This window comes from Alternaria ethzedia (genome assembly GCF_023757985.1).
Source record: "Alternaria ethzedia strain BMP 0044 chromosome Unknown scaffold_20, whole genome shotgun sequence".
Taxonomy (NCBI): domain Eukaryota; kingdom Fungi; phylum Ascomycota; class Dothideomycetes; order Pleosporales; family Pleosporaceae; genus Alternaria; species Alternaria ethzedia.
This window is the reverse complement of record NW_026056213.1, coordinates 516,415-543,789: the sequence shown is the minus strand read 5'-3', so window position 1 is coordinate 543,789 and position 27,375 is coordinate 516,415. Positions and strand designations below refer to the sequence as shown.

Genomic DNA, 27,375 nt, shown 5'->3' with positions numbered 1-27,375 from the left:
ACACCTCACCTCGCGCAGTACCTGGCTACCTTGCAGCGGCGACCGAACGAGCTCAGAAGCGGGGACAAAAGTTGGCAGCTCTACGACACCATGAATCACATCAGAGCAACACGGTCGATATGGAGTAGAAGCGCGATACCCAAGCGCATAGGCCAGACATCCCGAAGAACATACGCAGCCGAAGCACCAGCACCGCATCCCCCCAGCTCGCCGCCAAACCCAAACTCAGCACCGCCGCCAAAAGAGCCATCGCGGGTAGTACGTCATACCCCAACAACCACCCTCCCTCTACCCTCCATACTAACAAAATCCCTCACAGGGCGCATACTACGGCACCTTCGGCTCGCCCCTCCTAAAATGCTTCCTCGGCGCCCTCTTCACATACCAACTCACCTACTACCTGTGGTACAAACTCGAAGCCATCGAAGAGACACACGACACAAAAGCCGAGATACGCGATTTGCAGGAGGAGCTGCGGCAGGCGATTGAGAAACAGCGGTGGATGGCGCAGCAGAAGTGGGGGCAGGCTACTGAGGCGATGGAGAGGGAGAGGGAGGAGTTTGGACAGGCGGTTGATGCGGTTGTGGAGGAGGTTAGGGAGGGGGCTGATGAGGTGGGGAAGGGGACGAGAGCTGTGGGGAGAGTTGCTAGAGGGGGTTGGTGGCCTTGGTGAGGGTGGGAATGTTGGTGCGTGGATGCTGGTGTGGTGGGTCAGAGGGTTTGAGGCTTCATGGAGGGCATTTGTATAATATGATGATATGTATATCAGATGGATGGATGATACCCCTCGAAAACACTGTATTCCTACACTCAATTGGTTGTCGCCGGTCGATCTGCCTCTCTACATGCCCATGCGCTATGCTATCTTCCTTTGTAATATCGCACCAGTCTGATATTCGCACCAAGTTTCTTTCAAGCCTCACATCCATCAATCTCTCTTCTTCCAGGTCCTTAGACTGGCTAGTGTATCGCGTCTCTCATACTCGGCGTCGAGGGCGTGCAATCGACGGACCCATTCTTGCGCTGACTCTACATGGGCAGTCAAAGCCTCATTGCCCAGAAATCAATTCTTTGAATCCACCAGATGGCCATGCTGTCGGGTTCCTTGCTCTCTCAACTAACATATTCGGGACTAACATGACTACAGTGTTACTAGCACTCGGTGGTGACTCTTCATAGTCATCGCATCGATTCGTGGACCCTAGTTGGCAATGCAATATCTCTTCACAAAGGTATTCTCAACCGAAGAACTCGCCAGAGACGAGCGACTCCCACGGCTTACCAGTATCCCAAACGCTCTTCATGAGCGTACTGATCTTGGGCACCTAATACCGAGTAAGCAAGTCAGTCTTTACTTTCTGTTAACAGGAGCTTACATGGTTCAGTCCGAAGCCCTCCACACTCCTCAGCCGCTCGATGATCTTCTCCCTCTGCCCTTCATCTTGCGCATCGCAGCCAGCAGCAAACATGGGAAAGATCAAACATGCCTCTGCTGTGCTTCCTCTCCGGATCTTGTACAGTAGGCCCACAATCTCTCGCACGGCTTGCTGAACTTCGTGGTCCATGGCGGGTTTTCCGAGAACGCGACGATACAAGTGGATTAGACCTGCCCAGTGGAATAACTCGTTGGTCGCGTAGATCTCGGTTGCATCCCATGCACCTTCAGACTCAGAGGAAGTACTCGAGCGGTGGTTGCATCCTTTCCTGATGTTGCGGCCCAGTAAGCCTTCCTCCAGTGCATGACGAAGCTCAACGGCTTCCTCTACAATCTCAGGGCTAGGGGTCCAGCCCTCCCTCACATTGCCTTCTTCGTCGATGCGCTGCGGTTCACAGCGCTTCGCTAGTTCAGAAACGCGGGCCAGGGATCCTACACATCTTGTTGTAAAGCCCATTAGACAATCAATCTCAAAATCTTCGTCCGCGGAAGCGTTTTCGCTAGACCAGTAGAAGGAGCCAAGAGGTGTATCGTTCTTGTTCCCACTCAATGAGCCGAGGACATCGAGGTATGCGAACCAACGCGAAAGGAAGTAGGCCACGCGATCATGCCGTCCCATGCCCTTTGGTCCGCCACGCTGGATGATCATCTGGCGTGCCATGGTTAGATGGCTTTGCCAGGATACAGGTACCTCGAATGTTCCAGAAGATATAACTTCCAGACTCGCCATCATTATCACTGCTGCTAGAGTACTGTCGGATACAGTGTTGGGATCATCGTTGAGCGCTTCACGTAGCTTGGGAAACACGTCTTGCACCCAGACGGCGATGCGATTTGAGGGCTCGGGGTGATTGAGCATGCGTGCTCGGTGTGCAGCGCTATATGCGAGAAGAAGATTCATTATGTTCTCGTCTTGTACAGCCACTGCCACTGTTAACAATGATCCATGAAGATTAGCGTTCACCTACTCTCTGGTAAAATCTCGCGAAACGGATTCCGCTCGCAGTCATGGTTAACAAGAACCCGCGCTGTGTGATTGATGAAGTGATGGAAGTACAAGAGATTCATCTGGTTCTCTACGAGCAGTGACGGCAGTGGTTCTAAAGACTTCGAAATCCTGATCGGAACTGGTTTTGCATAATAACCCCCGCTTTCGAAGGCCATGTCTTTGCCGTGGGGGTCAGTGCTACCATACGATATGTCCTCGTTAAACCCCATGGTGTTGCTTTGTGGGCTGAAGATGGCAATAGCAGAAAAGTCGTCATTCCTCGGAGAATCGATATCAGGGAGACCCAAGTCGTATCCGTAGGTGGTGAAAGCAGAATCAGCAATAGGATATTGTCGGCCACGTCCGACCTCATCACCGGCCGGCCGTGATCGCTTTCTTGGAAGATCATTGATGAGAGACTGGACAGACACACGACGGAGATCCGGCGGTGATTGTGCTGAATTTTGCGGTGTTGACGACGTTTGCATAATGTTTCCTTCAGAGCCAATTGACATCGGTGTTAGCGGCATAGCCGAGTATGGGCTGTATGGCGTTGGTGAAAGTGTGTTTGGCGAATTTGTATCTGGGAACGTTGGTGTGTTCGAGTCTGTAGAGAAGCCATACTGCTGGCGTTTGGCCATCGAATCCACTGAACCCGGTAGTGGCGGCGGCATCGTAGGATTGGCATATGTGAGCCCAGCGTTACGGGAGTTGGGAGCACCCGAATCATACGCGACATGCGACCGAGCGTCAACAGTACTTTGATACTGTGTATGATTGTAGGGAACGGACGTGAACGTTTGGTTTTGAAGGTAGATGTCCGCACCCGACGCTTCAGTACGGATGGCATCATGCGGCTTTTGCATCAAAGCTGGATCAATGGAATGCGTAGATCTAGGTGGGGATGTTCTTGATGTTGATCGTGCATGTTGTGATTGCACGGGGTGTTCGGGGGCAGACGAGAAAACGTTCTCTTCAAACGGGAAGGAGGACTGGTACGGACTGCCAGACGCTGCACTCGAAGCATCAGAGGCTGTACTTGTCTTATCTTTCTTTGAACGGCCTCCCCAGTTGAGTCTTATGCTGTAGTCGCATGTTTCCCCTTGGCGCTCGCAGTTGGTACAGCTTGGCTTCTCTTCTCCACTGCGAGATGCTATTAGTACTCTCTGATGAGACCACGATTAGAACTGCTTTACCATTTGACCTTTCGAGCTTTACATGGCCTGTGTTTGGTGAGTAAGTATGAGCAGACTCCATTGATCTAGGACAATACCAGCAGCCATTTCGCGATCTTCTTTTAGGTTCTACCCCGGGTTTCTTTGGTCGAGGCATGGCGCTTTAGATTGACAGGGAAAGCAAAGATAGTGCGAGTGATGACTGAAGCTGATGCTCGCGCGGCTGGTGAACGCCACGCTAAGACCATGCCATACGGGGCCGACTCGGCAGGCTGGGGTAGCCTTTGGGCGACGAGCAGCAGTGCACCGGGGTGCCGGGTACTAAGGTGTTGGGTTGGTTGCACTGCATGCGTTCACCTAGCGCGCTCTAACGAGCGACAGGACGGCTGCCGCGATGAGGGTCTGTATACGATCGCTTATATAAGGTTGCAAGGTCCGACAGCAGCCCTGGAGTTGTTCCGTCCGAAGTAGGGATTTAATCGGAGAAGGAGCGATAAGGACCCCCGCACTTTGCAGCGCCTCCAATCATGACCCTGGAATCCGATGCTTCACGCGCTAAGTGGGCCAGACACAAGTTCGGCAAGATCGACACCGGATCAACTTTTATGACCCTGATGCTAGTCTTGTGGGCTTCGCGTTTGAACTTGGGGTCTTTTCACGAGTAACTCTGGTTATGTACAGATGTATATCAGCAGTCACTATCCTATTGAGGTCTGATTTTGATCATACTGGGCTTTGAAGGCCTTTATACGGCAATCTCTTGCCTACACGTATATCAGCCCTTTCCCATGCTACTAGCAGCCATAGCAGCATATGGTCGTTATTGCTAGCGCTCGTTACTAGAGACTGCTCTCAGAGTAGATGCTTCTGACATTGCCCGAATGGTAGAATCAGAATCCGTGGAGCTAGTATGCGAGTCAATTGATATGACCGACGGACTGGCGGACGTGCTAGGTCGCTCTTCTTCACTCAGCTCGCTCCTGTCTATCATCTCTTCGTCCTCACTCTCTTGACCTGCGTTTGCAGATTCAGCTTCCAGAGCAGTCATACGATTCACAAACTCCTTTTGTAATTCCTTAAGCCATGCAGTGAGAACCTCCCCCTCTAACACACCAGTGTGTGCTTGAACGAGATGGTCCTTGAGATTGAGGACGAGCTTGCGTCGCTTCTCCTTAAGCACAGTTTCGGATGCTTTTTTCTTTCGCAGCATATGACGCTCGACCTGTTGTGCAACCAAGGTAGCATGCTCCACAACTCCGGGTGGGAAAGGAACCACACGCGCAAGCGTTAGGCCATAGTGGATCTCTTGGACGACTCCCTGGGCGGTCTTGTAGAGCATGGTCATGCTGTGCGCGTCTTCCATCTAAGAATGTGAGTGGTTTGATGTGGGAAGAATGGAAACGCCCTCACCTCAACTGCCAGGTGTAGGTTCTGAACTCCAGCGCGGTCACTCATGATAGTCGCAAGATCTTTGAAGTGAGTTGCGAACCAAACAAGAGCCTTGTGATACGTCAGAAGGCGGCAGCAATGGGGTGTATTCACATACGCGACTCGAAACGAGGGCTTCCGCGATAGCTAACGCAATGGCTAGACCATCTCTAGTACTGGTGCCTCGACCTAGCTCATCGATTAGGACTCTACTTTCTGTCAGCAATGATATGGCACCCACTCATGGATCGGTCTCCTACAAGCTACGTCGATCAACATTGCGTAGGATGAATGCAATCTCTTTCATTTCCGCGGCAAAGGTGGAAACATTAGTTTCAATATTGTCATCCATGCCCAGTCTAGCGAACAGCTGATGCAGAATAGGAAATGAGGCATAGTTAGCAGGAACGCTGCAAGCAGTTAGTCCACAGAGATTCAGAGTTTGTAATCCAATCAAACGTACTAGCAGCCGATCTGAGCCATGATTGTCATCAAAGCCACGGATCGGATATAAGTGCTCTTGCCACTCATGTTGCAACCAGTGATGATCTGGAACCGCGTCTGTTGTGTAGCATAGACATCGTTGGGGACACATTTGCTCTTCATGATTTTCTCCTTGATCGGGTGTCTTCCGGCCTCGATTGCAAGCGTATCGGTGAGCTGCGGCTGAGCTGAGGAGATGTCAGCCTGGCTTACGTTGAGCGCCATGGAACGGATGCTACCCACTGTAGTTATTCACTGTGACCAGATGAGCGAAGGCCGCAATCTAATCTCGGTCAGCCTCATCAACATGACAGACAGTCGAAGCATAGTCACCATGTCTAGCATCGCGACTGCTTCACAGATCTTGAACAAGATAGACATATGACTGCGGACCTCATCGATGAGAGCCTCGACCGCTTCATCGCCTGATGAGGGTTAGTAAACAGGAGCATCGTCGTTTCAAGTTTAATTGTACTCATGAGGATGACTTCTTGGTGCGACATGGCGATCTGATAGTGGTCAGCAAAGCCCGAATCACTGCATGTAGCCACATGCCTTCTGATTACGCTTCATCAATTCTAAAGTCTGGCATTCGATGTTGTTCTTGCGGCGAATGATGTTGGTGAATATCGGCGGTAGTGCTTTGCCTTCCAGCTCGGTTGTTGCGATCTTTATGTAGAACTGGCGTGCCGTATCGTACTTGAGGTCTAGCCGAATATCGCACTCCTCTTCACGAAGTTAGTGAGCAGGTCTACTGAAAACAATGAATTGTATCTCACGACTGAGCTCTGTTGAATGCTGGTACGCATCTTCAGTAGCTTCTTTGTAAGTCGTACGCGCAACATCAAGCAGCCCATTCACACCAGATTTCACGGCATAAGTGCGCTGGTTCCTGAGTTCCAAAGGCTGCCTTGCATATGTGGTGTCCTCGTTGATGACACGGTCGATAAGTTCCTGGACAGGTGCGACGTTCTCTGGGGCACATATCTCGCGGATGTTGTTCAACATGACAGATGCAGTTCCAGTAAGGGCTTCGAACACCGGGCTTACGGAGTTGACAAATTGCTTGAGCATAATGACGTGATTAATGGATTGCTCCGTTGTCTGCAGAGTGGTCTTGCTTGGAGCGACAATCAGCGCAGTCAGTATGCGGTCGGCATCGAGGAAGTCCTTCAGCGCTGCCCGGGTTGCGAAGAACAACTCTTCCTTTTTGGTCATATCGTCGACTGCAGCATACCGTGTGTTGAGTACCTCTGGCTCCGTGAGTGGCTGTAAGACGTTGCTCCGAAGAAGGCGTGCTCCCATGGGCGTCAATGTCTCGTTGAGAAGACCAAATAGGCAATCTCTTGACTTCGGATCGCGGAGATTCTGAACCAGTTCAAGCGAGTAAATGGTAGACACGTCGATCATCATCGATCCTTCAGATGGCTCGTATCTCATGCGAAGAGAGTGAGCGGAGAAAACCATACCTAAGCCCAGATCAATGTACTTGAGTGCCTATGAATTTGGTTATGAATAGCACTCAAAAGTCAAACAAAGGACTCACTGCTGCGATGCAGCACACCGCATAGTAGTTGCCAGTGACGGAAATCTTGATTGCTTCGACGTCCTCTCTGAACGCTAAAGACTGAATGTACTCATATCCGGTTGACTCAGCCCAGTAGCGGCGATCAAGCAGGGTCAGCTTACTTCCAATGTCTTCGAGGTTTTCTTCAACGATCGAGAAGAGCTTTGATTTAGGGCTCGCCGCAGTAGACACGATCAGAATCTCGGATGGACCGTAGACCTTTAGTTTGTGAACTGTTCGAACGAAGGTTTGACTATCGCAGATTTGACAGAGTACTGCTTCTGCAGTGTCAAGATTCACGAAAGCCAAGCCAACAGTGGGTGAGATACCACGAGACTCGGCAATGGCACAGACAACGTTCTGAGCCTCGACCCTAGCGATAGTAGAGGCCCCAGTCCTCGGTCGCGCAGTTGAGGGTCTGCCTGTGTTCCTGCGAGTGCCTGGTCGGGACGTAGTAGTCGTGTTGTAGTCACCGTATCCGTAGTACCCATACGATGTAGATCCGGAGTTGCTCTGCGAGGTTGAAGGCCTGGATCGTTGGAACATGATGGTCAGCGCTGCGAGATTAGCCGTTGAGCAATTGGGGACGTCACCAACTCCAGCTCTGGAGCGGGTTGAAGGCGTGTGAGCGAATGACGAGATGGAAGGAAGAAGACGCGTCGAGGGAACGGCTTAGCGCGCCGCCCCACTATTTCATGGCTGCTAGCGCGTCTGTTATCGATAACGCCCAGAAATTATTTTCCCTTCTTACGGTAGCAGCGGGGCCTTCGCAAGTAAGAAACAGCTCTGCCACGCTGGTAACTAACTCGAAAATCGTACTGCAGGATATCTAAGCTATGGCGACCCAGTATCCGCCCCCTTCAAAGCGCCAGAAGCGCGCGCAAGCCGAATTTGCGCGCGAGCAACAAGACATCGACACTACTATACCTGATGGCACTGTACGGGTGCGCTTCGTCGATCAAGCCACTGGCGAAAGTGGGAGTCTCCCAGTACTCACCGTACCGCTATCGCAAGCATCCACCAAGAACCTCGAACTCTTGCTCAACAACCTCAAAGACCAAGCCGACGATCAGATACCGTACCGCTTCTTCCCAGACGGCGCGACCGAAGCGCTTGCCGACAAGGACGACCTATACAATGCCTTGGTCAAGCCTGGCAAAGCGTCGGCAGAAAACGAGATCGTGCTCCAGTATGCGCCGCAGGCAGTCTTCCGCGTCAAGGCAGTCTCGCGTTGCTCAGCCGCGGTTTCGGGTCACGGAGATAACATTCTGTCAGTGAACTTTTCGCCAGTCAGCTCCAGCAGGATGGCAAGTGGTAGCGGAGACAAGACAGTGAGGATATGGGACTGCGACACAGGAACGCCAGTGCATACTATGAAGGGGCACTCAAGATGGGTCCTTGCAGTCAGCTACTCACCTGATGGCTCTCTACTTGCTTCCGGTGGCTACGACAACGAAGTGCGGATATGGGACCCGAGCACTGGGAAACAGATCGGGAGTGCTCTCAAAGGTCACACCAGTTTCATCACGTCACTCTCTTGGGAGCCCTACCATCTGCAAGAGCCTGGTCGGCCGCGAGTTGCGTCGTCATCAAAGGACGGTACAGTAAGAGTCTGGGATGCGGTTGGCGGCAGAATCGACTACGCCTTGTCCGGTCACAAGAGCAATGTGACGTGCGTGAAGTGGGGTGGTACTGGACGGATATATACCGCCTCTCATGACAAGTCCATAAAGGTCTGGGACGCGGCGACAGGTACACTCGTGAACACGCTATCTGGCCATGCGCATTGGGTCAACCACCTCGCTCTTTCTACCGACTTTGTCCTGCGCACCTCGTATCACGACCACACGCGGAAGGTACCGTCTAGCCCGGAGGAGAAGCTCGCAAAAGCCAAAGCGCGCTTTGAGAAGGCCGCTACCATCAACGGCGAAGTAGTAGAACGCTTAGCGACTGCTTCGGAAGATTGCACCATCATCTTATGGACGCCTTTGACCAGTACGAAGCCAGTCACCAGAATGACAGGCCATCAAAAGCAGATCAACCAGGTCACTTTCTCCCCAGACGGTGCCCTCCTGGCGTCTGCAGCATGGGACAACCACGTCAAACTATGGTCGGCACGAGATGGAAAGTTCCTCAACACATTGAGAGCGCACGTTGGGCCGGTATACATGACCTGCTTCTCCGCCGACAGCCGACTGTTGGCGAGTTGCAGCAAAGACACGACCCTGAAGGTGTGGGACATGAGGACTGGTAAACTAAAGGAGGACCTGCCAGGGCACAAGGACCAGGTATTTGCGCTGGATTGGAGTCCGGATGGTGAAAGGGTAGGAAGTGGTGGCGCCGACAAGCAAGTGCGGATATGGAGCAATTGATCGAGACGTGGTCACAATAGCATAGTAGAAGTTAAAATGATACCCTTGGTGCGAGCATGTCACTTGTGTCTCCTTCATGGTCTGCAGTGGTTACACTGACGACTTGAAGTGCGTTGGCTAGGGACTAAGCGTAAGCTTCGACGTCTAGAAGCCTTGGAAGTAGGAATCTGTACACATTTGAAGCATGCTAGAAGCTGCAAGTGAGGCTTGAGCGGAGGCTAAGGTAGAGTCGTGCGGTAAACCGCCAGGATCGCCCGGCTCTCGGCACCCCCGCAAAATAATGTTGCCGATTGCGGCGGTGGTGGCTGGTGGCAGTGGCCTGACGAACGCGTAAGTGCGGGCAGCTGTGACGTCACCGCCAGAAAGCACCACCAGCAGACCATCACCTGGGCATGCACGGGCATCATGCGGGGCCAGTCTTCATCCCGGATCCTCGGCGCTGCAAGTGCAGGCGCTTCAAGGCCAGCGCGCCAAGTGGATCATGCAAGACGGGCTTTTCCCATGTCGCTTGCTTGTACCTACGTCAATTGCGATCAGAGCAGAACATTCCCTGTCTTAGCGCTTTTCCTGTTTCCACTGCCAATGCGACAGGTTTCGCAAGCTTTCCCACGACTCACGATCTCACACGACTAATGAATTCACGACTGTACACTACCTCCAACCACTAATTGGCCGGGTCCGCCACTCGCTGCTCATCGAATCACCTTTACCACTACCGACACAACCCAGTCCGCGGTGCTTCATCATGTCCGGTGTCGAGGACGTAGAGGCCCGACGTAAGAACTACCGGCGGCCACATAACGCCCATAACCCGATACCTACGGTCCAGAAATACAGGGAGGAGAAGCAAAAGAGACAAGACGAGTACGGTCATCCAGATGGCAGTAACGAACCGAGCACACGCGACCGGCTAGGGGACGCCGTCAACGTCTTCAGACATGGAAGAGACGTCGAGTTGGACAACGACGGCAATGGGCCATACCCAGTCAGGAACAAGAACATCGAGCAGGACGAGCCACTTGCAGACGACCACGCCGGAAAGAACACACCCGAACAGAAGGACCAGAATCTGGCCAAAGACCAAGGCGACGAAGATGGACTCGAGGATACGACAGAGGACGGATTAACATCGTCAGATCCCAAGCAGGCCCGGAAGGATATGAAGAAGTTCAAAGCCGACGGTGCAGATCGCGAAGTCACCGATCCCATCACCCATCTACCCATCAAGATTCACGACTATACCGATCGCGAGCTGAAGAGCACCGCAAAGAACCCGAGCGCTGCAGGGTCCGACCCACGTACAATGACCGGTAAAGACGCCATCAACAAGAGCGACGAACATCTCGAATACGAAGGACAAGAATCGCAGGACGCTCATACGGGTATGCAAGTCTTGTTTCCACCTCCGTCGTTTGACAGGACCCGAGGTGAGATTACAACTGTCTACATGCAGGCTGTGACTGTTGGCGTGGGAGCAGCTGCGGTTAGCTTGATGCTGGTCAACACATTGTTTTGGCCGACGCGTCATGCGACGGGCTGGGGGAGACAGGCATGGAAGGCCGCTGAACTTAGTGTCATGGCACTCGTCTCCACAGCTATCATACTCTTCATGCGACAGTGGTCAGAAAACAAGATCAAGAATGTCTGGGATGTCGAGGTTTGGCAGGCGGAGCGACAAAAGGGCCAGAGACTGGCCAAGACCCAAACTGCGGAAAGTACACAATGGCTCAATTCGTTGATGGCTTCAATATGGCCGTTGATCAATCCGGATCTATTCGCCAGCATTTCAGACACACTTGAGGTACGTAATCGACAGTAGATCAAGTATAGACACTAACTTTTATAGGATGTCATGCAAGCCTCTCTTCCGAGTATGGTTCGCATGGTGGCTGTCGAAGATCTTGGCCAAGGTAGTGAGGCCCTCCGCATCCTCGGCGTTCGATGGCTTCCAACAGGCGGGGCTGCTAGATCAGTGGGCTCCGATGGAAACCTAAAGTCTCCGGATGAGGAAAAAGGTGACCGGACTGTCGAAACAAGTGATGACGATGGCGACGGCCAAGACGACGAACAACAAGACGACATGCAAGCAGAAGACGGAGACTTCGTCAACGTTGAACTTGCATTCGCATACAGGCCATCCACGGGAAAGGGTATCAAATCGCGGGCCAAACATGCCCATATACTCTTGGCGTTCTACATGCCAGGTAACTTCAAAATACGTAAGTCTGACCTTCTCATTAAGCGCTCAATTGCTTACGTGTTTTAGCTGTTTGGGTCGACCTCGCGGGCATTGTTGGTGTTATGCGCTTCCGTCTACAGCTGTGCCCTGATCCTCCGTTCTTCTCAATTTGCACCATGTCATTCATGGGGCAACCCAAGGTCACTCTCTCGTGCGTGCCGCTTATAAAGAAGGGCCCGAACCTCATGGACGTACCTTTGATCTCCAGCTTCGTGCAGTCGTCCATGGATGCAGCACTGGCTGAGTATGTCGCGCCTAAATCTTTGACTTTAGACCTCAAGGACATGATGATGGGCGACGACTTCAAAAAGGATACTATTACACAGGGAGTTATCATGGTGCGCATCAAGTATGCGTTTGACTTCAAACACGGCGATACCAAGATCGGTCCTTTTGGAGGCTCTGCAGATCCCTACGTGAGCGTGGGATGGGCCAAATTCGGAAAGCCGTTGTGGTCGACGCGTGTTCTCCAGGATAACATGAATCCACACTGGGATGAGCACTGCTTCGTCTGCGTCACCTTTGACCAGCTGAATGTAGACGAGAAACTGAGGCTACAGTTGTGGGATTCTGACCGTTCAACTGCTGATGACGACCTGGGACGTATCGAGGTAGACCTCAAAGAGTTGATGAAGAGCGACGATACCAACGGCAAGATGCACGATCGCGAGGACGGTTTCAGAGCCCTCAAACGCGGGGATGAGATGCCGGGAAAGCTGAGCTGGAGCCTGGGTTACTTCTCGAAAACCCGGATAACTGATGATCAGCTTGCTATGCAAGATGAGGACCCCGATGTCAAGAATATTGACCAGCTGAAGAAGAAGATGTACAAGGAGGCAGAGAGCAAACTTCGAGAGGCAAGTGAGGACCATCGCGATGAAGTGGAACAGCAAAAGTCCGAGGAGTTCAAAGCTCGGCAAGACCAGCTCATCATTGCGTCCCCGCCTTCCGAAGACTACCCGTCGGGTATACTCAGTATCCAGATCCACCAAATCACGGGCTTGGAATTGGAGACATTAAACAAGCAGAAAGACTCTGCAAATGCGGAGGCAACCGACGAAGAGGAAGAAGGCGACGGCTTACCTTCTTCATACTGCACCATTATCCTCAACCACAAGAAGATCTTCAAAACACGTACCAAGCCAAAGAACTCGAAACCGTTCTTCAACGCTGGCTGCGAGCGCTTCATCCGGGATGTTCGCAATACTGAAGTACACGTTGCTGTTCGGGATGCTCGCATACACGAAGACGACGCCTTGCTTGGAATCGTCTACCTGCCTCTAGAAAGGGTATTCCAAAAGCGCAGTCAGATCAATCACATGTTCCCACTCGCTGGAGGAGTTGGATATGGTCGGGTCAGAATCTCCATGGTCTTCCGAAGCGTGCAAGTCGAACTACCACGAAGCATGCTTGGTTGGGATTACGGCACCGTGGACATCAATCCCCGCATAAAGGCCCTTGACGTTCCAGAACATCTGCAGCCTCTTCGACTCAAGGTTCGTACTCCACTGGAACGTGCAAAATTACATTCGCGGGGGCGTAATGGCAAAGTTCACTCGGAGGATGGCTCGACTATCTGGACTACAAAGAAGGACAAATCCATTCGCTTACCTGTGCGGGCGCGCTACTGTGCGCCATTGGTATTCGAATTCCGACAAGATGCCACATTCCGAGACCACACACCAGGTTTTGGTATCCTTTGGCTTAAGGATGTTCCCGACAACGAGGAACAGACAGTACGCATCCCCATCTGGAGTGGCGACTTGAAGCGCGCAGAAAACAATGTGCTTGAAACATATGGCGAGAAAGTTGGCGAGATCGAAGTAACATTGACGTTCTGGTCCGGCCTATCAGGATACCACGAAAAGCTTGCAAAGGGCGACAAGCACATCTCCAACGTTATGGAAGTTCTCGAAGTTACCAACGACCATGAGTGGACCGACTGGGACGATTCGTCAGGCTCCGACAAGCCCGGCATCAACGACAACAAAGAGACTGACAACGACAGCTCATCCTCCGACAGCTCGGATTCTGAGGACGACGGCGACGATCCCGATAAGAAGAAATTTGTCCCAGACTTCCTTCAGGATGGCGGTAAAAGGATCGACTCAAAGCTGAGTACAGATGGCACCAGCGGTCCTATCAGTAAGATAAAGGACTACAGGGAGAGTGCACACGCTCTGCATCGGAAAAATAGGGGCATGATGCAATGGAAGGGCCCGAGGACTTTGGCATGGATGAAGCATGTTGGTGATCGTGGAAAGAAGAAGGTTGGAAACATGTTCCATCATCATGAGAGGGATGGAGCGGGTGTTGAGACGGAGGCTTGAGCGAAGTTATAACATAGCGTGCGCGTCTGGAGTTGAAACATGGGATGTATTACACCGGTAGTGTTCGTTTAAACTGCAAGTCTACGTTGACTTGCTAGCAATCCAATCTTGAATCTCCACAAAGTCTCTCGCCCATACAACTCCCCACTCATCAGCCTCTTTGTAGTCGCTCAAATGCAGACATGAGACCCCCAGCCTCGTCAACGATTCTGCGAGTTTCCTTTGTGAGCTCCCCATGGGTTCATCTCGGATACAAATCCCCAAGTCAGCTGCGAGCAAGCATTCGATGTCTGTCCAGCTATCACCCACGTACACGGTTTGGCCTTTGAATTGGATGTGCTTCATCTTCTCCAGCTTATCGCCGCTCGACATGATGATACGTGCGTCATCATGGATAGTCGAGATGATTATACCGGTGGATGGCTCTCCAGCCTCAATGTTATCCAGTTCATTCGCCATGACGGAAGAGGTAGGCACATCAACGATATCCGCTGCACCCAGGCAAGACTGGATGAATGTGCGAGACCAGTTGACACTGAGAAGCATGAATCCATCCTTCTTGCGGTCGTGCTGGATATGTCTGAAGAAACCCTCGAACCCAGTTCGTAGCTCTACAGCACGTGAATGTACAGCTTGTTTTGCGCCGGCGTCGATCGCATCTCTTGTCAAGCCAGCAAAAATACCGGAAGAAGATACGCGATCAAGACTGCGTTGTTCCACAGCTCTCATTTGGGCGAGGAGGTGTTTCTCTGCCGAGACTGTGCTGGGTAGTGTACCATTAGGAGCGAGTTGGGCCAGGGTAGCCGTGTAGTCGTCCATGTATGCCTTCGATACACTGTTCCAGTGGTCATGGGTAGGGAAGTTTGGTTTTGTGGCGGCGGATATGTTGACGAGGGCATCTAGTGTATCTTTCTTGGTGATGGTGCCATCCCAGTCGAGGATCCAGTAAATTGGGGAAGACTTGTTGAGTGGTGGTTTGGTAGACATGGTGGTGTATCGTGCGAAGCTGGATGGACTCGTATTTCGTAATGGTTGGAATGTAGCAAATAGGGCTAGTGTGCGACTGACCATATGTGAAGACAAACGGCGCAATCTTTGTATTCGCAAGGCTGACTTTCGTGTTGGCTATCGTTGCCGTACAGCAATCTAGGCTTTAGCTATGACGCCAGTCTCGCCTTGGGCAGTCAGTCCCCACTGCTGCACCCAGCACCTGCGACGAGTGCGCGATGCATACATGAGTGAAGTCAGAACCCTTAGGCGGTCGGCGCAGACACGTACGAACTGTCAAGGCTATTGCACTACGAAAGAAACAGAGGCTATCGCAGCCGATGTCGTGATGGTGGTGTCGGAGCTTGCCATGCTGTGATTGCTCGAACAGGCGGGAAAATGGCGCAACGCGTCGAGACACGAAGACGAACAGGTAACTTTTACCGGCAACACGCGCCATGCCTATCATCATCGCCAAACCTCATCACCAAACACAGCCTCTTGCAGTTTGCGCATTCCCACGACTCCCTCGCATGCCAGCTGGCGTGTTCGCAGCAATCCAGCGCGCCATGCCCGTCCCGCCGTCACGAGCCAATGGCAGCGGCGCTATATGCATAACCCGCAGTCAGCCGAGGGCGCTCGTTGGTCGCGTTCCTCTAAAGGCATCTTGAGGCGATAACACCAGTTGCTCTTACGAAGACTGTCTCCTAAGTACAGTTGGAGGCGATCCACGGCACAGCCCTCAACCAAGGAACAAAATAAGAAGCCCGCCGCCGCTGCCTCCGTCTCTTGCATCCTCAACTCACGCCCCAGCGCAGCAACCATCCCCTTCCCCACTACCCCACGTTAGCATCACCACCGTCCACCACCATGGCTCCTGGCGCAATTCAGAACGACACGGCGGCGGCAAATGGCAACAGCACCACGCTGAAGCCCACTGCCCGCTCCTTCCACCCCACAGGCACCCCAGATCCCTCCAAGTACCACTCGGCGTCGTCGCAAGATGCCATCAAGACCGAGGCCGACTTCGCTGCGCACAACTACCACCCACTCCCCATTGGTATGCAACCATGGAGTTACGGCTGGAATGCATGACTAACACAGGCTAGTCTTTTCAAGAGCAAGTGGTTGCAGCGTCTGGGACCCCGAGGGCAAGCACTACCTCGACTTCCTCTCCGCCTACAGCGCCGTCAACCAGGGTCACTGCCACCCCGAGCTTGTCAAGGCCCTCACTGAGCAAGCCTCGCGGTTGACTCTGAGCAGTCGCGCTTTCTACAACGATGTGTTCCCGCGCTTTGCAGAGTATGCCACCAAGCTGTTCGGCTTCGACATGATCCTTCCCATGAACACTGGCGCCGAGGCGGTTGAGACGGCCGTTAAGGTCGCGCGCAAATGGGGATACAAAGTCAAGGGTATCCCGCAGAACGAGGCGCTGGTCTTCTCGGTAGAGGAGAATTTCCACGGACGGACAGTATGCATGCCTGCCCCATCTTTCCAAACTAGCTAACATGTTGGTAGTTTGCCGCCATTACCATGTCCACTGACCCCGAATCTCGCGACAACTACGGCCCGTACCTCCCTGGTATTGGAAGCGCGTGCCCCGCCACTGGCAAACCACTCCGTTACAACAATGTCGACGATGTGCGGGAAGCCTTCGAGAAGCATGGAAAGAACCTAGCTGCTTTCCTGGTCGAGCCCATTCAGGGTGAAGCGGGTATCGTGGTGCCAGATGACAGCTACCTGCGGGAAGTGAGGGCACTCTGCGATAAGCACAACGTCCTGCTCATCTGCGACGAGATCCAAACGGGTATTGCGCGGACAGGCAAGATGCTCTGCCATGAGTGGAGTGGCATCAAGCCTGATTTGGTCCTGCTGGGCAAGGCCATCTCAGGTGGCATGTACCCTGTCTCGTGCGTTCTCGGCTCCAAAGAAGTCATGCTTACCATTGAACCTGGTACTCATGGTTCGACGTACGGCGGCAACCCTCTCGGCTCTGCCGTCGCGGTCCGGGCTCTTGAGCTCATCGAAGAGGAGAACATGGTTGAGCGCGCTGAGACACTAGGCAACAAGTTCCGAGAAGGCCTCAAGAATATCAACAGCCCCATGATCAAGATCATTCGTGGAAAGGGCCTCTTGAACGCAATTGTCATCGACGAAAGCAAGACAAACGGACACAGCGCGTGGGATCTCTGCATGCTCTGCAAAGAGAAGGGATTACTGGTAGGAAGAGCCCTCAAGATTATGCATGTGAAAGAGGTTGATGGTGCTGACTCTGATGGACAGGCGAAACCCACACACCAAAACATTATTCGCCTTGCGCCGCCGCTTGTTATCACGGAGCAGGAGATTGAATCGGCTCTGTCGATTCTCAAGGAGGCTATGGAAGAGCTGCCAAACCTCAAGGGCGAGAAGGAGAAGGAAGTGCTCACTTCCGCGGTTGGACTGGAGAAGAACGTCCACATAGGAGTGGATAACTAGGAACATTGTCAGTTCCTTGCGATACCCCGTACGACTGACTTGAAGCTATGACTGTTGTAGACTTGTAAATAGGTCATCCTTCGCTGCCCCGCCATCGTATGTATGGCTATGAGGACGAGGCCCGGCGTTCAGAAGGTTCTGAAGCATCCGGCGCACCGCACCTCTCAATAACAATGGCATGATCTTGCCGTTCATCGGTCGCTTTTTCGCTTTTGAATTGGCTACGTATCTCCCAATGTGACCATCGTGACTGTTGATTGTACAACCCCTCTTCAACAGTATTGACCCTCGTGTTCGTGGTTAGTGCTGATTGCGGCGTGCGACGCCTTGTTGTCGAGTGAGGCACAAGAATAACCTTCCCCAGGGTGTGGCAATGAGACTTCGATTGTATGCGCGAGGCATGACGCTTGCAACGAAGAACTGTTGCGATATTGCTGGCGCTTTGCTCGATGTAAAGCGATGTTCCTCCCTAGTCTGTCCCAAGATTGATACGCGACGTAACCGATAGCCATGACACAACCCAAAGTACCATCAAAGTCATTGCAATCGGATCATCACGAGACGAGCGCGCAAACAAGAACATGATAGCCATGACACAGCTTACATATTTGTGTGCTTACACATGTTCGGACCTTAATAACTCCCGACGTTGCTTACGGGCCGTTTCCAGCAAGAGGAGGTTTCCACATCGGACGCGACACTTCGGGCTTCATGACTACGTCGGAGATGTTTGGCCAATGGACGCACACGTGCGTAGCCCGAAGTGCACGTAATCCGATATGCATGCTCAGTGCAGTCAGACATCGTGCGCTGCATGCACTCTGACAGTCGCAAGATAGGTCTCATCTAGATGCGTTGTGGGTTACACACATCATATTGCTATATGGCGGATGCATGCTGCCAATCTGGAAGTCGCTTAGTTGTCGATCCGGTAGGTGGGCATCCGACAAGATGGGTAGTCAACAACAACGGGCCAACCTTTACACATGCCCGAATGCCGCTTCTCAACCAATACTGTAGTTACGGCCGCAGTGCGCCCAGCTGAAGGGAAACTTTGTCTGTGCAAACAGGTGACGGGCGCGACTAATCCACAGGTCGGCATGTCGGGTCTGGGCCAAAGCTTTTTGCCATCGTTTCATGCAGCGATGGCCCCACTGTTGCCCGATCATGGCTGCGTGTCCACACGCTCTTTACGACATCGAATCCGCGGAAGTTAATTTCTAAGCAGCTGTCAAGGAACTGTCAAAGCCGAGACACGGTTGTTGCGCGTGGATGATGGACGCCTGTTGCTGATGGCGCACTCGCGTCGCCAACATGCAGCATCGTGGAGCAGCTGAAGAGTAACATCAAGCCTTTCGGGTCATCGGGGCGAATTATGTACCGAGGGACTCGAACATTCCTGATGCTAACAGCCCCCGGATTATACATGCATCGGTTCGCGGAAGCCGTTCATTGGCGAAATTTTATCTCCGGTAAAGACCACGCGCTAAATGTTGAGCGGGTGCATGCACTGATTTCATGACTGCTCCGAGGCCATATAGACTAGTCGTTGCCTGCCACTCGCAAACATGTCGCCGCGTGAGTCCTGGCGTTAGTCGTTCTTTTCACCAACATCTAATATCCTCCCCAGCCCTGCGACTTCACGGTGACGTTCGACATCGGCTGCCAAACTTTGTTTCGGCCCTACACAACGATCACCGCGACCCTTCTTCGGCGTTCGGCATCCAGCCGCTGAACCACCGCCATGGCGAAGTCGCCATCAACGTCATCGTTGGATGAGAACGAGAAAGAGAAGGACTTTGGACTCGTGGATCCGCAGGCCGCAGCAGAGAATCCGACGGAGTACGAGCCAATACGTACCGAGCCAACGGAGAAGGATGTGGAAAAAACTGGAGATGGACACAGTGCAAGAGGCAGACTAGCGCGATTGCAGTCCAGTACAAGCGCATACTCGGAAGCCAGCGACAGTGAATCTAATGCGACAAGATCGATACGAAAGAGGAAGCCATTCTACAAACGCCTGAATTTCTTGAAGAATAATCCACCGCCAATCCCAAAGGAGCGCGATGTGTGCCCCGAATACACAGCAAGCTTCTTCAGCCGACTCTCATGGCAATGGATGCAACCCTTGATGAGAGTGGGCTACAAGCGGCCGTTGGAGAAGAACGACATCTGGAAGGTCAATCCTGACAGGAGTGCAGAGGTTTTGGCAACAAGGCTGGAAGAGGCTTTCAAGAGGCGGAGAGCAGAAGGCAAGGAGAGACCCCTGCTGGGTGCCATGTTCGACACATTCAAGTGGGAGTTCATCATCGGAGGCACATGTCAGCTGTCAGCATCCGTCATCCAAGCGGTCGCACCGTTCGTCTTACGTTATCTCATCAAATTTGCTGCTCGCGCTTACCTTGCGCAACGAACTGGAGCCCCGGCGCCAGACATTGGCGAGGGTATCGGCCTGGTCATTGGAATCACCGCGATGCAGTTCTTGCAGAGTTTGGCCACTAACCACTTCATGTACCGCGGTATGATGATTGGTGGAGAGGCCAGGGGTGTCCTGATTGCTCTCATCTTCAACAAGGCAATGAAGCTATCAGGGAGAGCCAAAGCAGGTGGCGAGGCTGTCCTCGAAGCACCACCACCCGATATCAAGCCAGGAAGCGAAGCTCAAGTAAAATGGTACAAGAAGATGCTGAAGAAGAAAGAGACGAAACAATCACCAAAGACTGCGGCAGGTGTGGCAGGCGACGGTGAGGGCTGGGGCAATGGACGAATCGTCAACCTGATGTCTACGGATACCTATCGTATCGACCAAGCCAGTGGTTTCTTCCATATGATCTGGACTGCTCCCGTTGGTATTCTGATTACAACTGCACTGCTTCTTGTCAACTTGACATACAGTGCTCTTCCCGGTCTTGGTCTCATTCTTATCGCTATGCCCCTACTTGGTCGCGCCGTCAAAACGCTGTTCCGTCGCAGAGTTGCCATCAACAAGATTACCGATCAGCGTGTGAGCTTGACCCAGGAAATTCTACAAGGTGTTCGCTTCGTCAAATACTTCGGATGGGAGACTAGTTTCTTGGAGCGCATCCAGGCGATCAGAAAGAAGGAGATTCACGGTATCCAGATTTTGCTTACGATTCGAAACGCCGTTCTCTCCGTCGGAATGTCCATGCCCGTCTTCGCTTCGATGATCTCGTTCATCACCTACTCCCAGGTCAACAGCAATCTCGATCCCGCGCCGATTTTCTCCTCACTCGCTTTGTTCAACTCCATGCGTATCCCGCTCAACTTCTTGCCGCTCGTTATCGGTCAGGTCATCGACGCGAACGCTTCCGTCAAACGTATCCAAGAGTTCTTGCTAGCTGAAGAGGCTGAAGAGAGCGGGAAGTGGGATTATGACGCCAAGGATGCGGTCACACTGAAGGGCGCAAACTTCACCTGGGAGCGTCACCCCACTCAGGACGCAGAAGACGGTGCCGCTGGGCCGCCAGGAAAGAAGCCGGAAACCAGAAAAGAGAAGAGGGAGAGCAAGGCCAACGCTAAGCTCGCAGCGAAGGGTGGAGAGAGACCACTTTCCGACGCGACGGCTGTGGAAGAGGAGAAGCCCTTCGAGATCAAGGGACTGGACCTTAACATTGGACGGAACGAGCTTGTGGCTATCATCGGAGGTGTTGGGTCTGGAAAGAGTTCGCTGCTTGCGGCTCTCGCAGGAGACATGCGCAAGACTAGTGGTGAAGTTGTCTTTGGTGCTTCGCGTGCTTTCTGCCCGCAATACGCCTGGATCCAGAACGCTACGGTACGAGAAAACATCATCTTCGGCAAAGAGTTCAACAAGAAATGGTATGACCAAGTTGTGGATGCCTGCGCCCTCCGTCCTGACCTGGACATGTTACCGCACAACGACGCGACCGAGATTGGAGAGCGCGGTATCACGGTGTCTGGTGGTCAGAAGCAGCGCATGAACATTGCTCGAGCCATCTACTTCAACGCGGATATCATCCTCATGGACGACCCTTTGAGCGCTGTCGATGCCCACGTTGGTCGCCACATCATGGACAACGCCATCTGTGGTCTGCTCAAAGACAAGTGCCGCATCCTAGCTACTCATCAGCTCCACGTCCTCAGCCGTTGCGACAGGATCATCTGGGTGGACCAAGGAGAAGTCAAAGCCGTCGATACATTTGACAACCTCATGGCCCAGAACGCCGACTTCGTGCAAGTCATGAGCTCAACCGCCAAGGAAGAAGAGAAGGAAGAGCAAGACGAAGCCAACGAGGACGAAGTCGAAGCAGAAGTCAAGAGCACAAAGAAGCAACGGAAGCAGAAGAAACAGGCCGCCCTCATGCAGACGGAAGAACGCGCAACCAAGAGCGTCAGCTGGGAAGTCTGGATCGAATACATCAAAGCCGGAGGCGGAATCTGGGTCGGTCCCCTCGTCTTCATCCTCCTCGTCCTCTCCCAAGGCGCCAACATCGTCACCTCTCTCTGGCTATCGTACTGGACCTCCGACAAATTCGGCTACTCCGAGGGCGCATACATTGGTGCATACGCAGCCTTTGGCTTCAGCCAAGCCCTCTTCATGTTCTTCTTCTCCTTCTCGGTCTCCATCTTCGGTACCCGAGCTGGTAAAGTCATGCTGCACCGCGCTATTACCCGTGTGCTGCGCGCGCCCATGTCCTTCTTCGATACTACGCCGCTGGGACGCATTACGAATCGTTTTAGCAAGGATATCGATGTCATGGATAACACCATTACGGATGCGATGCGCATGTACTTTTTGACGCTTGCTATGATCATTTCGTAAGTTACTCGGGACGTGTTGTTGAAGCGTTTGAGCTAACGTGTATAAACAGTGTTTTCATCCTCATCATCTCGTATTACTACTATTACGCCATCGCGTTGGGTCCGCTGTTCATCATGTTCATGTTCTCGGCGGCGTTCTACCGGTCTTCTGCACGCGAGGTCAAACGTCACGAAGCTGTTCTTCGTAGCACGGTGTTCTCGCGCTTCGGCGAGGCTGTCATGGGTACCCCGACTATTCGCGCCTACGGTCTCCAAAATCAGTTCTCGAAGTCGGTTCGCGATGCTGTCGACGATATGAACAGCGCCTACTACCTCACCTTTGCCAATCAACGCTGGCTGAGTGTTCGTCTGGACATTGTCGGTATTCTACTCGTCTTCACAACGGGTATCCTCGTCGTTACGAGCCGTTTCTCCGTCGATCCTAGCATTGCTGGTCTGGTCCTTTCGTACATTCTCACTATTGTGCAGATGATCCAGTTTACGGTCCGTCAACTTGCTGAGGTCGAAAACAACATGAACTCCACGGAGCGCATTCATCACTACGGAAGCCAACTCGAAGAAGAAGCGCCTCTGCACATGGGCGAGGTACGACCAACCTGGCCTGAGCATGGCGAGATCGTCTTCGACAATGTGGAGATGCGGTACCGCGATGGGCTACCTTTGGTGCTCAAGGGATTGAGCATGCATGTCCGTGCTGGTGAGCGCATTGGTGTCGTTGGTCGCACTGGAGCGGGTAAATCGTCCATCATGTCGGCGTTGTTCCGACTGCAAGAGCTGTCAGGTGGCTCGATTGTCATTGATGGTGTAGACATTGGCAAGATTGGTCTTCACGATCTACGCTCCAAGCTGGCCATTATCCCGCAGGACCCCACGCTCTTCAAGGGAACGATTCGGTCCAATTTGGATCCTTTCCACGAACATTCCGACCTGGAGCTCTGGTCTGCCCTCCGACAAGCTGATCTTGTTTCAAATGACCAGACTATGGAAGATCACTCTGCACGCATACATCTCGACAGTGTGGTTGAGGAAGAGGGTCTCAATTTCTCTCTGGGCCAGAGGCAGTTGATGGCTTTGGCTCGCGCGCTGGTCCGCGGATCTCAGATTATCGTCTGTGACGAAGCTACCAGCTCGGTCGACTTTGAGACAGATGCGAAGATCCAACAAACGGTAAGCTTTGCGTCATCAAGCAGTGTTGTTGAATACATGAGCTAATATTTACCAACAGATCGTGGATGGCTTCAAGGGCAAGACGCTTCTGTGCATCGCCCATCGACTAAAGACCAGTAAGTGCATCGCTGCCTGCCGCGCGCCGACTTTGTACTGACATCCGGCAGTTATCAACTACGATAGGATTTGCGTCATGGACGCCGGGCTGATTGCAGAGCTCGACTCGCCGCTAAATCTGTACGACCAAGGCGGAATCTTCAAGGGCATGTGCGACAGATCCGGTATCAAGAGAGAAGAAATCGCTGGCGCAAACTAGAAGCTTGGGAACAGGAGTTTTGATTGGGCGCGGGCGGGTACACGGCCCAGAACGTAGGCTAGTGATGCGGCTGCTCTTGCTAAGGAAGCAAGCAAACGCGCAGACTGATGGTTGCGCATGGCATGGCATGGCGTTGGCGCGGCATTTCTGATCGGGCAGCATTAGAGACGGGTGCGATAAGCAAAAAGTAGTAATGCACAGGGCTGGCTGCTTTTCAGCTCAATACAAATAACCTTGTACACAAAGTGTTGGAGGCTTGCTCCAAAACTATCGGAGAGTCTATCGACGAGTCTATACAAACGCCAGGCTGGGTCCAGATGGCCATTACAAGCGCGGACGGTGGGCGACCATGTGACACGACTGGGCCGGTCTGGGGCGTTGGTACTATGGCGCGCATCGCGCATTTGACAGCATCATAGTTCCATAGGTCCCTAGGAACAGGAGCTGTGTAGGACAGGCGATGCTTGCCCGCAGTTTGCATTAGCGCGATGTTGGCTGGGGCGGAACGCACGTGCGCGGGCTTCAGAACCCTTTTTTGCGGTACGCATCATTCGTGCGTTATCTAATCTCAGCCTGCCTCCCGTCTCCAGATCGTATGTTCGTCGCGTCGGCGTATAGGCGTATCTGCTTTCGTATGTGTTCCGGAGGAGTGCATAGATTTCGCCTCTGTGTTTGCTGCGCCGCTCGGGTGGGTGCTATAGCGGTTTCACACGCCGCTAGTTTATCAGGATAACAGTGGGCATTCGGGACGCCTACAGAGTAACAGCGCTGCTATATCGACGATTTGCGCGCTCGATCGAGAGGCACAGTCGCGACGTTTGCCTCTGCGGTAGGCCATGCGTTTCAATAGAACGGGCTCAACGACGCGCAAGGCCGGGGTTGCTCAAGCGCGGGCACAAAACAAGAAAAAAAAGTTCGCCTTCTCCAATGCTTCGCTGTTGAAGGTGGCACCGAGAACAGCAAGTCGCGCGTTGGTGCATGACAGACAAGCTGCGACCAAGGCTCTCGGCCAGGTGCTCCGCGTGCATCTGGCGGCTCAAAGATTGGATGCAGCGTGTGTTTTATGCGCGCTTTAGCCCGAGGGGGCTTAGCGCTTCAACAGCCAAGATGAGCCAAACTCCAGTCGCGCCGCACGGCTCTAGACCTGCGAGGCTGCTAACCCGTTGCGAGGTAACTCGACGACCTGCCAGGCACGCGGCAATCAATCTAGCGGGCCTTCAGCGGCGTCAAGGGGGGGTGTACAGCGTGTACTCATACAGGTGGGTGTCAAGAAGGGAGGCGTGAGGAATAGAAGCGAAGGCTCAGTAATAAGGTCATAGCATGGCGCTGTAACAATGATGATGGACGTGAGCTGCTGGAAGCGAATGGGCGAGTGAAAGCGATGAAGATCAGGGACGTCTTACAGCTACGCTCGACTCAGAGCGACGAGCCGGTGGGCAGTTGCAGGGACATGGCTGCGAACGGCCTAGCGGGCCCGACGATTGACCCTAGCTCCGAACTCTCAGCTTTCACACAGACCGTGTCCACCAGGCGGCATGGGCCTGGCGTGCCTTCACAACTCTTCATATCTCTGCTGCTCCCACCGCGACACTGCTGAGCTTTTCTGTCTGCCTGCCGTATTCCGAGTGAACGCACCGACGCACGCTGGTCGACCCGCTGCTTCCCTCCCCTGGTGCACTGTCCGCTCCTTCCTCGTCGACGGCGATCCCCCCTTCCCGTTGCAGCCATATCTCCCACGATACCAGATACCACACGGCAAGCGATAACGACGCCTTCACCCTCACCCACCGCTGCCCTCTCCCCCATGCTGCGCCTGTCGTGAAGCGAACCCCCCGCTGCCCATTGTCGCACCACCGCCCGGCCCGGCCACTGCAGCTGCTGTCGCCCGCCTGCCGCTGAAAGGGTCCTCCTGACGAGCCCACGCTTCACGTCTTAGACACCAAACGCCCCAGCACTGCCAGCGTGAAACCCTCCTTGCCTACGTCACAATGGCAGCAAACGAGAAGCACGAGCCCGTCACCTTCGGCGCCACGGTCCAGCGCTCCCCCAGCCCATTAAGCAGCCTGCCTCCGCCTTCGCAGCCGCTACGCTCGCCGCCCTCGCACGATTCAAATATGTCGTCTGCCACCGCCGACGCTGACCTCGCCAAGAAGGAGTGGGCGGCCGACCCCTCCAACCCCTACTCGGCCTTTTACAAGCACCCGGAGGCCCTCCGCGAGACGCGTCACTCCCTCAACGACACGGCCCTCCAGAGCAAGACACACCTCGGCGTCGCCGTCCACGAACACGACCTCGAGGGCGGCGTGCCCCTCTCCGTCGCCTCCACACAGCAGCCCTCCAAGCACTCGGTCGATGGCCGCGTCAAGGAGTGCACCATGTGGCCCACGAGGCAGGCTGTGCTGGACAAGCGGAAGTCGTACAAGCGCAAGCGTGGCTGTGCCTTCTTCCGGAACATGACCAGCAAACAGAGACTGTGGGCTAAGATCGTCATCGCTCTTCTCGTCGTCGCCGCTGCCGTTGGCCTCGGTGTCGGCATCTCAAGGGCTGTCGGCGGCGGTGTCTGGGCTGGCGACGGCCGCTCCAAGGAGATCCCAAATGGCCACACAACATCTTGAGATGTGGCAGCGCTGCAGAAATGCACCCGTACGTCACTCCTACCGACTCCCATTCCATCCCACATCAATACTAACATCCCATCAGAAGCACACCACGTCTCTTCGACCCATACTCACGACTTCGGCATACTTCGCTTCGAAACATCCTTTCTCGATATCCCTTTTCATCTGTTATATTGTTTTACCTTTTGTCGGGAATGTGCAAACCACTCTGCCACCTTTTCTGTGTTGCACGGCATCGAGTCTTTTCTACATTACTCGAGGGGGTGTTTTGGCGTACACATGGGGCTCTCTCCTACTGGGTTGCATTCTCTACATGCATTGGAGCGCCGGAGTATAAATGGGCGTTAGACATGTTAGTGGCGTACACCTGGCTGGGTATGCAATATGAGAAGAGAATCGAGCTAGCCTCTGTTGTGAGGCTGCTTTTACACGTTACACCCTTCTCGACCCACGCATCTGTGATTGAGCATTGTTATTGTTGCGACGACATGCTGACATTACTGAAACTTTCACAAACTTAGGCGGGGTTTGCTCCGGTAGTCACAGGGATGCATGCAAGCATATCCCTTGGTGCTACAAGTCCACGGATCGACCGGGAGTTTTGGTCTTACACGCTTCAGAGAACAAACGTTGAAAGACTGATCAAACCTGGCATCTGGATTGCGAGGCTATTTTAGGAAGGGCAAAGGGTCCCCGCAGCCCAGCTCACCGAGATGCAAAACCAGGTCAACGGTTGGCCTCGTACATCACCGTACACTCCTGGCTCTCTTCAAGACGCGTAACACCCGGGGTATTCGGGCAGATTACTCAGATTTAGTCCCGGCATGTTTACCATACACATGGGAAACGTTTTCATCAGACGTACATGTGTAGTCTGGTGCGCGTTGGCTATGTAGCTTGTCATTTGTTACGAAGAAAGAGACGGTTATTTCAAGCACCCTATGGGACAAGAGTAGAAGTGCTTGCATACATTCATAATGACACCATGTTCG

General features: G+C 53.3%; 10 protein-coding genes across 10 annotated transcripts; 6 read left to right on the top strand and 4 right to left on the bottom strand.

Moving 5' to 3' along the window:
* Positions 1–90: 90 nt before the first annotated feature.
* Positions 91–673, top strand: J4E87_007491 (uncharacterized protein; the record flags this gene model as incomplete). The annotated part of the gene is made up of 2 exons (XM_049379086.1): positions 91–258; positions 320–673. 2 exons carry the CDS (start codon positions 91–93, stop codon positions 671–673), a joined length of 522 nt encoding a protein of 173 aa, XP_049231356.1.
* Positions 674–1,238: 565 nt separating this feature from the next.
* Positions 1,239–3,273, bottom strand: J4E87_007490 (uncharacterized protein; the record flags this gene model as incomplete). The annotated part of the gene is made up of 4 exons (XM_049379085.1): positions 1,239–1,325; positions 1,377–2,359; positions 2,404–3,190; positions 3,265–3,273. The coding sequence occupies 4 exons, from the start codon at positions 3,271–3,273 to the stop codon at positions 1,239–1,241; spliced, it is 1,866 nt and encodes a 621-aa protein (XP_049231355.1).
* Positions 3,274–4,424: 1,151 nt separating this feature from the next.
* Positions 4,425–6,012, bottom strand: J4E87_007489 (uncharacterized protein; the record flags this gene model as incomplete). Its single annotated transcript, XM_049379084.1, has 8 exons — positions 4,425–4,961; positions 5,009–5,098; positions 5,145–5,235; positions 5,287–5,436; positions 5,490–5,697; positions 5,753–5,792; positions 5,843–5,934; positions 5,985–6,012. 8 exons carry the CDS (start codon positions 6,010–6,012, stop codon positions 4,425–4,427), a joined length of 1,236 nt encoding a protein of 411 aa, XP_049231354.1.
* Positions 6,013–6,043: 31 nt separating this feature from the next.
* On the bottom strand, positions 6,044–7,622 carry J4E87_007488 (uncharacterized protein; the record flags this gene model as incomplete). The annotated part of the gene is made up of 3 exons (XM_049379083.1): positions 6,044–6,237; positions 6,289–7,006; positions 7,056–7,622. 3 exons carry the CDS (start codon positions 7,620–7,622, stop codon positions 6,044–6,046), a joined length of 1,479 nt encoding a protein of 492 aa, XP_049231353.1.
* A 290-nt stretch (positions 7,623–7,912) lies between these two features.
* J4E87_007487 (uncharacterized protein) lies at positions 7,913–9,448 on the top strand (the record flags this gene model as incomplete). Its single annotated transcript, XM_049379082.1, has 1 exon — positions 7,913–9,448. The coding sequence occupies one exon, from the start codon at positions 7,913–7,915 to the stop codon at positions 9,446–9,448; it is 1,536 nt and encodes a 511-aa protein (XP_049231352.1).
* A 745-nt stretch (positions 9,449–10,193) lies between these two features.
* J4E87_007486 (uncharacterized protein) lies at positions 10,194–14,017 on the top strand (the record flags this gene model as incomplete). The annotated part of the gene is made up of 3 exons (XM_049379081.1): positions 10,194–11,249; positions 11,295–11,667; positions 11,715–14,017. The coding sequence occupies 3 exons, from the start codon at positions 10,194–10,196 to the stop codon at positions 14,015–14,017; spliced, it is 3,732 nt and encodes a 1,243-aa protein (XP_049231351.1).
* An 81-nt stretch (positions 14,018–14,098) lies between these two features.
* J4E87_007485 (uncharacterized protein) lies at positions 14,099–15,004 on the bottom strand (the record flags this gene model as incomplete). The annotated part of the gene is made up of 1 exon (XM_049379080.1): positions 14,099–15,004. The coding sequence occupies one exon, from the start codon at positions 15,002–15,004 to the stop codon at positions 14,099–14,101; it is 906 nt and encodes a 301-aa protein (XP_049231350.1).
* An 870-nt stretch (positions 15,005–15,874) lies between these two features.
* Positions 15,875–17,482, top strand: J4E87_007484 (uncharacterized protein; the record flags this gene model as incomplete). The annotated part of the gene is made up of 3 exons (XM_049379079.1): positions 15,875–16,064; positions 16,114–16,475; positions 16,523–17,482. The coding sequence occupies 3 exons, from the start codon at positions 15,875–15,877 to the stop codon at positions 17,480–17,482; spliced, it is 1,512 nt and encodes a 503-aa protein (XP_049231349.1).
* A 1,744-nt stretch (positions 17,483–19,226) lies between these two features.
* Positions 19,227–23,765, top strand: J4E87_007483 (uncharacterized protein; the record flags this gene model as incomplete). Its single annotated transcript, XM_049379078.1, has 4 exons — positions 19,227–22,279; positions 22,333–23,449; positions 23,508–23,565; positions 23,617–23,765. 4 exons carry the CDS (start codon positions 19,227–19,229, stop codon positions 23,763–23,765), a joined length of 4,377 nt encoding a protein of 1,458 aa, XP_049231348.1.
* Positions 23,766–25,753: 1,988 nt separating this feature from the next.
* On the top strand, positions 25,754–26,380 carry J4E87_007482 (uncharacterized protein; the record flags this gene model as incomplete). The annotated part of the gene is made up of 1 exon (XM_049379077.1): positions 25,754–26,380. One exon carries the CDS (start codon positions 25,754–25,756, stop codon positions 26,378–26,380), a length of 627 nt encoding a protein of 208 aa, XP_049231347.1.
* Positions 26,381–27,375: the final 995 nt, after the last annotated feature.